Source organism: Passer domesticus, chromosome 32 (genome assembly GCF_036417665.1).
Source record: "Passer domesticus isolate bPasDom1 chromosome 32, bPasDom1.hap1, whole genome shotgun sequence".
In the NCBI taxonomy this organism is placed as follows: domain Eukaryota; kingdom Metazoa; phylum Chordata; class Aves; order Passeriformes; family Passeridae; genus Passer; species Passer domesticus.
Window position 1 is genome coordinate 1,751,663 of NC_087505.1, and position 8,254 is coordinate 1,759,916.

Sequence of the window (8,254 nt, forward strand, 5' to 3'; positions counted from 1 at the left end):
GGTTCGGTCCGACTGGGCGGGGCGGGATCCCTGCGGTGATTGACGCGGCCGGCGCGCGCTGTGATTGGCCGGCGCGCGGGTTCCGGTTCCGGGCGGGCCATGGCGGCGGCGCGCGCGCGGTGAGGGCTATGGCGGCCCCGCACGCAGAGAAGCTGGAGGGAGCGGTCCCGGCCCCGCCGGCCCCGCCGGGGCCCCCGCACCCCGCGGGCAGCGCCGCCGCCGGCGGGCCCGGCCGCAAGCAGGGCAAGGCAGGTGAGCGCTTGTGGGCGTGTGGGTGGGCGCGTGGGGGGGTCTCCGCGGCCCCCGCTGACGCGGCCTCGCTTCTCCCCTCAGGGCTGCAGATGAAGAGCCCCGAGAAGAAGCGGCGCAAATCCAACACGCAGGTAGGGCCGGGCTCGGGGCGGCGCGGGGGCCGCGGGCCGGCCGCGGCCAGGCTGACCGGCACCTTCTCCCCGCAGGGCCCTGCCTACTCGCACCTCTCGGAGTTCGCCCCGCCGCCCACCCCCATGGTGGACCACCTGGTGGCCTCCAACCCCTTCGAGGATGATTTCGGGGCCCCCAAGGTGGGAGCGGCGCCCGCCCCGTTCCTGGGCAGCCCCGTGCCGTTCGGAGGTTTCCGCATGCAGGGCGGGATGTCGCCGCAGGTGCCCCCCCGGTTACGGCGGGGGTCCGCAGCCCCTGAGGAGGCAGCCGCCCCCGTTCGCCCCCGGGCAGATGGGCCCGGCTTTTAGCATGCCCCCGCAGAATCCAAACTACGTGCAGCCGGGGGGCTTGGCCTTCGCCGGGCAGCCCTTCAGCCAGCCCCTCGGACAGAACTTCAGCCCGCCCATGGGGCAGCTCATGCAGGGGCCCGTGGCGGGCTTCGGGCCCATGATGTCGCCCACCATGGGGCAGCCCCCGCGGGGGGACATGGCACCGGGGCCAGCCCTCAACCCCCCCGGCGGCCCGGCGGTGTCTCAGCGCTTCAGCCAGCCCGGCAACCTCTTTGGACAGTCGCCCATGCAGCGCCCCGGGCAGAGCATGCCCCCGCTGCCCCCCACGGCCAGCCCCTTCCCCGGGGCGGACCCCGGCTTCCCCGCGGGCGGCGAGGAGGGCGGCAAGACCCCCGCGCCCAGCAGCTTCTCGCAGGAGCAGCACTCGGGCTCCCCCGCCGCCGTGAACGGGGCGCAGCCCGGCTTCGCCCCCGGCGGCGCCGGCACCCCCGAGAGCAACAGCCTGCCCCTGCCGGCCCCGGGCAAGGCCGGCGGCGCCGCGGGCCACCAGCCGCCGCCGGGGCTCGTGTACCCCTGCGGGGCCTGCCGCAACGAGGTCAACGACGACCAGGACGCCATCCTGTGCGAGGCCTCGTGCCAGAAGTGGTTCCACCGCGAGTGCACGGGCATGACCGAGAACGCCTACGGGCTGCTCACCACCGAGGCCTCCGCCGTCTGGGCCTGCGATTTCTGCCTCAAGACCAAGGAGATCCAGTCGGTCTACATCCGGGAGGGCATGGGACAGCTGGTGACCGCCAACGACGGCTGAGGCGCCGGCCGGCCGCCCTGTACAGCTCCTCCCCGCTGATTTAGGACCAAACACCCGTTTTTTGTAGCTGTCGCCCCTCCTGTGCCAGCCAGAGTGCCGCTGCCATGGCTGTGGGTGCTCACCGGGCACTGCCTGGCACCAGGGCACCGGGCACGGTGCTGGCCGTGCCGGTCTCACCCTTTCGGTGTGGCCACCGGCTCGGTGAGGGCTGGTGCTGCACAGCGCTGCCCCCCGTTGGGCCGTTACCCTTGCAGGGGCCGCCTCCTGGGCCCTGCAGCGCTCCTGGTGTCCCGCATCCGCGGGGCAGCCCCGCTGCTCCGCTGCTCGGGATGGCCCCGGTGCCCGCTCCCCACCCCAGCTCCGTTTTAGCCGATCGTTCATGGAAAATTTTTTTGTACCGTCGTTATAAAAACTCTTAAACGCGCGTGTCGGTGTCTGTGCGGCGGTGTGGGTGTCCGTCCGGGGGTGTCGCTGTCCGTCCGGTACCGGAGGGGGGTGGGGGAGGGGTGTCCGGTACCGGGGGGCGGTGCCCGCTGTCCCCGCCCCTTCCTCGCGACGCCGCGCCGCGGGCTGCGATTGGCCGCCGGCGTCACGTGCGCGCCGGTTCTCGGCGGCGGCGGCGGCGGCGGGGAAAGTTCCCGGCGGGACGCGGCGGGCGCAGGTACCGCCACCGGCGGGAGCGCTGCCCTGCGGCCGCACCGGCGGCGGAACGGGGCTGGGGCCGCGGGAGGCGGAGGGGAGCGGGTTGGCACCGGCGGGGCCGCCACCCCCGGGCCGGTTCTGCGTCCCGGGCGGGGGGAGAGAGGGGCGGGGGCTGCTCGGGACCCCCGCGCGGTGCTGGCGCTTTGCTGTGGGGCGGTGGGATCCCGAGCGGGGCCCCTGGTTTTGCCCACGGCAGGCCTTGCGTGTCCCGTCCACCTGCTGGGTCACATCAGCGGCTAAAAATACCCGGCGGCGGCAGCTGGTGTCCGGGGGTGCAGCCGGGGCACCGGGACGGCTTCGCTGAAAGCCTGAAAGCTCCGGGACTGTGGCTGTCCCGGCGCTGGGAGCTGGGTCGCGTCCCGCTGTCCGTGTGTCCGCCCGTCTGTCCCCTCGCAGGTTGTCCCTATGGCGGAGAAATTGGATCCCCGAGATGACGAGAGCAGCTGGGTGCTGGCGGGCAGTGAGGTGAGGGCTCACAACGCCCAGAGCAGACCCTCACTGCTTGAGATCTCCAGGGCAACGTGCCAGAGCTGGCACCCCATGCCTTGGGGGCCTTAGGGCAGCCCCCCCCAGAGCTGGAGACCCCCGGGCACACCCCACAGTGCCCACCTGGGGCTGCAGGCACATGGAGGTCCCTGTGTACCCCCTTCCCCTAGGGTCTGCCCATTGACACGGTGGGTCCAGAGCAGGACTCAGCCTCCCACGGGTCTGACGATGAGGAGCCAGAGGAGGAGGATGAAGGCACCCAGGACACAGTCACAGGCAGGCAGCCACCAGGGGTGTGGGGCAAGCCTGGTGTCACCTTCCTGTGGCGCTGCCTCATCGCCATGCTCTGCCTCTCCCCAGCAGTGACTGCCAATGGTGCCACTTCCTTCCCCAGGCAGACCGTGTGCCCTGAGGGCAGCGGGCAGGGGGTGAGTCACACCGGGGGGCTGGGGGTGAGCTGAAACTGGTGGGCTGCTCCCCACACAGGGGTACCCCATGTGCCTGTGTCTGCAGGACCCAGAGAAATGCGAGGAGTCCAAGGCAGGGGCAGAGCCTGCCCTGGATGGCTCTGCAGAGCCCAGCGTGCTGGAGGGCGATGAGCAGGAGGAGCTGAGTGCTGAGGCTGAGCCACAACCCTGCCCTGACACCCCCCAGGCAGGTCAGGCCTCGCAGGGGGCTGGCCTGGGGGAATCTGCTGGCAGCGTTTAGGTGTAGACCCTCCCTGGAGGTCCCCCCCGTCTCCCCCTAGGGCCAACACCGGAGGACGTGTCCTGCTCCAGCAGTGACAATAACACGGAGGGGCTGCGGTGGCGGCCGGGCCACAAGCCCCGTCCTGAGCCCCCCACTGTCACGCCTGCCCCACGCCGGGGGACACCGGACACTGGCGATGATGGGCTCAGCATGAGCACGTACCTGCTGGGTGCCTTGGCCTTGGTGGTTGTGGGGCTGCTGGTCGTCACGGGTAAGTGGGGTCCCAGTGGCCAAGGCCCCAGGGACAGGGTGCAGGCACCCCCCTCACTGTCCCCTCCTCTCCCCAGGCGGTGTCTACGACGTGGCAGATGGTGAGTAGAGGTGACTAGCCCACCTGGGCAGGGGGACATCTCGCAGCAGCCTGGACATTCAGACCCGTGTCCTTCTCTGCAGGCCCCGTGGAGAGTGTGGGGAGCTGGGAGCAGGAGTCACTGCTGTCCACAGACAGCAATGTAAGGAGGGGTCTCAAGCAGGGCTGAGGGTGTCCTCAACGCCCCCAGGGCTCCCAACCTTCCTGTCCTCCAGGACTCCCAGCAGAAGCCCCCTCTGCCAGACGATGGGGGCCCGCAGAGCATGGAGTCCATGAGCCAGCTCCTGGACAAGCTGGCCAAAGAGAACCAGGAGATCCGGCTCATGCAGGCAGAGCTACAGGTCGGTGCCCCGTACCACACCTCTGTGCTGCATCCCGGTGCTGCTCTCCCTCTGCCACCTCTCACAGCCCCCCACCCCTGCCCCAGGCCCACAAGGAAGATCTGCAGGCGCTGCTGCACAAGAGCGAGGGCGCGGCGGCGGCGGCCGGGGCGCAGCAGCAGAGCCTGGCCGCGGAGAACGCGCGGCTGCGCGCGGCGCTGGAGCGGGAGGTGACGGCGCTGCGGGAGGCCCAGGCTGAGCTGCGGCGCCTGCAGGCCACGGGGACCCCCGGCAGCCCCCGGGAGCCGCGGGCAGAGCAGGCACGTGCCACAGAGCAGGCACGAGCCGCGGGGGTGCCCGGGCACGGCAAGGCCGCGGCGCGGCGGCGCGGCAGCCTGGATTCGCTGCGGCAGGAGCTGGCGGACACCCTGGACCGTGCGCGCGGCTCTGGGGATCTCAAGGGGCTCGTGGAGGAGCTGAGCGCCCTGGAGCAGCACCTGGCCCAGGTGCTGGAGGCAGACAGGTCAGGGTCCTTCTCCACGCCCTGGAAGAAGCCGTCCAAGGTGGAGAAGGAGAGCAAGTGGCACAAGCAGCACGGCGCCAGGGGGTCCCCCCACGAGCAGGAGAGGAGAGAGCACGGCAAACCCCACAAGAAGGATCCCCGAGCCCCCCGTGAACACAAGCCAGGCAAAACCTGGGGCAAGCCAGGCTCAGCCTCCCACAGCCACTCCCGTGAGCTGCCCTGGCTCAAGCGGTACCGGGCACCACAGGGCTGCTCTGGGGTGACCGACTGCGCCCACAAGGAGGGCCAGGAAGTGCTTGGGGTTGCACTGGAGCCGGTGCAGAAGGTGCAGTTCCTGCAGCTGCTGGAGAGCTTCATGGGGCAGCTGGGCTTGGGGAGACAGTTTGGGAAGCTGGCGCCGCAGCTCGATGGGGCCTTTAGGGCTGACGGTGTCTTTGCCCACGACCGGCTGCGGTTTGTGGATTTTGTGGATGACGTGGAGGATCTGCTGGAGGACGTGGCGTGGCAGGAGCGGGGCGACAAGGAGGCGGCTGACGGCTTCGAGGAGTACATGCTGCGGCACTACAGCGGGTGAGCTGGGCTGGGTGGTGCCAGGAGACCCCAGGGATTCCCCCCTCCTGCAGCACATCGAATTTTCCCTTCTCTTGCAGCAGCACCTCCGGGAACGTGTGGAGCCAGAGAGCCCCAAGGCAGCATGGCACACGTGGGTAGAGCCAGGGGGGCAGTAGTGTGCCAGCACCCCCATACAAGGGCTCCCCACGTGCTGTTTATGGGGTCTGGGGTGACCAGCACACCCTGTAGGGCCAAGTAGGGCCACATCCCTAACCAAATGCACTGTGTGACGCTGCACTGCCACCACGAATAAAGACACCGCTGGGCAGAGCTGTGTAGATGTGGGGAAAATGGGGCTGGGGGCTGGAGAAACGGGGGTTCAGAGGAGGAACAGGGCGTGCAAGGGCAGAGCAGAGGACACTGAAGTGCTGCGGGCAAAGGTGCAGTGAGAGGGAAGGAGGGAGTGCAGGGAGGAGGAAGGGCGGCTGGGGGAGAGGGCGTGCGGATGAAAAGGGAGGGCAGGGAGGAATGTGGTGTGTTGGAGGGAAGGGGGGTGCTGGGGGAGAAGAAAGGGGATTGGTGCTGGGGAAAATGGGGATTTAGAGGAGGTACAGTGAAGAGAAAGGAAAGGAAAGGAAAGGAAAGGAAAGGAAAGGAAAGGAAAGGAAAGGAAAGGAAAGGAAAGGAAAGGAAAGGAAAGGAAAGGAAAGGAAAGGAAAGGAAAGGAAAGGAAAGGAAAGGAAAGGAAAGGAAAGGAAAGGAAAGGAAAGGAAAGGAAAGGAAAGGAAAGGAAAGGAAAGGAAAGGAAAGGAAAGGAAAGGAAAGGAAAGGAAAGGAGGGGCAGTTGAAAAAGCGGGGTGCATAGGGATGTTGAGGAGGAAGGGTGCTCGGAGAGAAAAGGACACTGGGGGAACTGGATGCCGGGAGAAAGCGGGGTGCAGAAGAGGAGTAGGGATTGTTGGGGGTAGAATGCTGGGGAAATGCAGATGCTGGGGAACGCCAGAGGAGAATGGAGGGTGTGAGGAGGCCGTGGGGGCGCTGGGGGAAGGAGAGGGCGAGGGGCACAGGGGGGTGCGGGGGTACCGGGACCGGCCGCGCTGCGGGCCCGGCAGGGGGCGCTGTGAGACGGGCGGGCCGCCGGGGGCGGGGCCAGGAGGGCGTGGTCAGTGGGTGTGGCCGCGTGGGCGGGGCCAGGGGCGGGGCCAAGCGCCGATGGCGGCGCCGCGCGCGGTGCTGCTGCTGAGCGGGAAGAGGAAATCGGGGAAGGATTTCGTGGCCGAGGAGCTGCGGAGCCGGTACCGGGCGGGGCTGGGCGCGGGGATGGTACCGGGACTCGGCCGGGTGGAGCCGGTGCCAGCGCCCGTCCCGTTCGCTCCCCTCCCGCAGGCTGGGCCCTGATGTCTGCACCATTCTGCGCCTCTCCGGGCCCCTCAAGGAGCAGTACGCCAAGGTACCGAGCCGTGCCACGCCGCGCCGAGCTGTGCCAGGACACTGCTGTGCTGTGCTGGCCCAGCTCGTGCCGTGCCACGCCGTGCCGGGACAACCCACGCTCGTACCGTACCACACAGTGCCACACCATCCCGAGCTGTGCCAGGCAGTGCCGTGTTCTACCACGTGCTGCGCCGTCCCACGCTCGCACCGCGCCGAGCCGTGCCGTGCCACGCTGAGTCGTGCCAGGGCATGTGCTTTGCTGTTCTCTGCCTTGCCATGCTCGCGCCGTCCTGCGCCGTGCCAAGCTGTGCTGAGCTGCACCACACCGAGCGGTGCCAGGATGTGCTGTGCCAAGGCGTGCCATCCCACGGCTGTGCTGTACCACACCGAGCCGTGCCAGGACGTGCTGTGCCAAGCCGTGCCATCCCACGGCCGTGCTGTACCACACCGAGCCATGCCAGGACGCGCTGTGCCAAGCCGTGCCATCCCACGGCCGTGGTGTACCGTGCTGTGCCAGGCTGTGCCACGCCGTGCCCGTTGGCCCAGGCCGTGCCCGCTGACCCCCCCCCTTCCCCACAGGAGCACGGGCTGGACTTCCAGAGGCTCCTGGACGCCAGCGCCTACAAGGAGAGGTTCCGCCAGGACATGATCCGCTGGGGCGAGGAGAAGCGCCGCGCCGACCCCGGCTTCTTCTGCCGGGCAGCGGTGCAGGGGGCACTGCAGCCGGTGTGGGTGAGTCCTGGCGGTGCCCAGGGGCGCTGGGGGCACGGGCCGGGCGCTGACGGAGCCCCCGTGCAGGTGGTGAGCGACACGCGGCGCCCGTCAGACGTGGAGTGGTTCCGCGCCGCCTACGGGGACGCGGTGCAGACCGTCAGGGTGGTGGCTGCTGAGGAGACGAGGAAGAGGAGGAACTGGGTCTTTGTCGCCGGTGAGGAAGTGAGGGGCAGCTTCCCCAAGGGTGACACCAAGCCGCTGGGCACGGGTCTGCTGCCTGCACTGCCCTTCCTTGGCAGTGGGGGCAAGGGGCTTTGGATCCAGGCCCCCAGCCCAGGGGGGTGAAGCCATGGTGGGGGCACAGACAGACACGTGCTGACCATCCCTGGGGCCCCCCTGGGCTCTGTGCTGCCAGGGGTGGACGACGCTGAATCCGAGTGTGGCCTGGACCAGGGAGTGGCCTTTGACTGGGTGATCACCAACGACGGCGACGAGGTGGCCCTGGGCGAGCAGCTGGAGGTGCTGGTGCAGTCTGTCCACAGGAGCCTATAGCTCCATGTCTCTCCGCTGGGGCTGGGGGATTGCAGCATCCCCCAGCCCCTCAGCATCTCCACCTCCTGCTGGTGGTTCCTGTTCTGGAATAAAGCTCTGACACTGAGAACCACGCTGGGCCTGTGTCTCATTTCTGGGCAAGGGACACACAGGTGACCCTGCCCCTGCGCCACCAGGGGTTTCCCAGCTTGCAGGAGGCAGAAGTGCAGTTCTGTCCAAGCAGGGGGTCACCAGCTGGGAGTTTCACGGTGTCTTTTAATAAGGTTTCTAGCAGCCAATTCTCTCCAGATTATCTGCTTCCCAAACTCATGCCCTCACATCTGCTCCTCTCCTGCAACAGCTGGGCACGACGGGGTGGGGGTGGGTGTGCAGGGGGTTCTGAGGGGGGATTAG

The 8,254-nt window shown here is 68.6% G+C and overlaps 3 protein-coding genes across 6 annotated transcripts; all 3 read left to right on the forward strand.

Annotated features, from left to right (window-relative positions):
• Positions 1-39: 39 nt before the first annotated feature.
• PYGO2 (pygopus family PHD finger 2) lies at positions 40-1,945 on the forward strand. The gene is given in 4 exon segments (XM_064401416.1): positions 40-252; positions 334-383; positions 459-652; positions 654-1,945. Coding segments are annotated over 4 exon segments (1,236 nt in total). The 5' UTR covers positions 40-128; the 3' UTR covers positions 1,522-1,945.
• Positions 1,946-2,090: 145 nt separating this feature from the next.
• On the forward strand, positions 2,091-5,492 carry PBXIP1 (PBX homeobox interacting protein 1). 4 transcript variants are annotated; one of them, XM_064401401.1, is made up of 11 exons: positions 2,091-2,182; positions 2,620-2,688; positions 2,880-2,985; positions 3,070-3,137; positions 3,223-3,367; positions 3,458-3,670; positions 3,747-3,770; positions 3,853-3,911; positions 3,985-4,110; positions 4,197-5,182; positions 5,263-5,492. In XM_064401401.1, the coding sequence occupies exons 2-11, from the start codon at positions 2,629-2,631 to the stop codon at positions 5,321-5,323; spliced, it is 1,848 nt and encodes a 615-aa protein (XP_064257471.1). In that variant the 5' UTR covers positions 2,091-2,182; positions 2,620-2,628; the 3' UTR covers positions 5,324-5,492. The 4 variants fall into 4 exon arrangements, with proteins under 4 accessions (XP_064257471.1, XP_064257474.1, XP_064257473.1 ...); XM_064401404.1 differs by having other exon boundaries at positions 5,266-5,492; XM_064401403.1 differs by having other exon boundaries at positions 3,073-3,137.
• An 836-nt stretch (positions 5,493-6,328) lies between these two features.
• On the forward strand, positions 6,329-7,973 carry PMVK (phosphomevalonate kinase). The gene is made up of 5 exons (XM_064401419.1): positions 6,329-6,459; positions 6,551-6,614; positions 7,175-7,327; positions 7,394-7,523; positions 7,725-7,973. Exons 1-5 carry the CDS (start codon positions 6,377-6,379, stop codon positions 7,859-7,861), a joined length of 567 nt encoding a protein of 188 aa, XP_064257489.1. The 5' UTR covers positions 6,329-6,376; the 3' UTR covers positions 7,862-7,973.
• Positions 7,974-8,254: the final 281 nt, after the last annotated feature.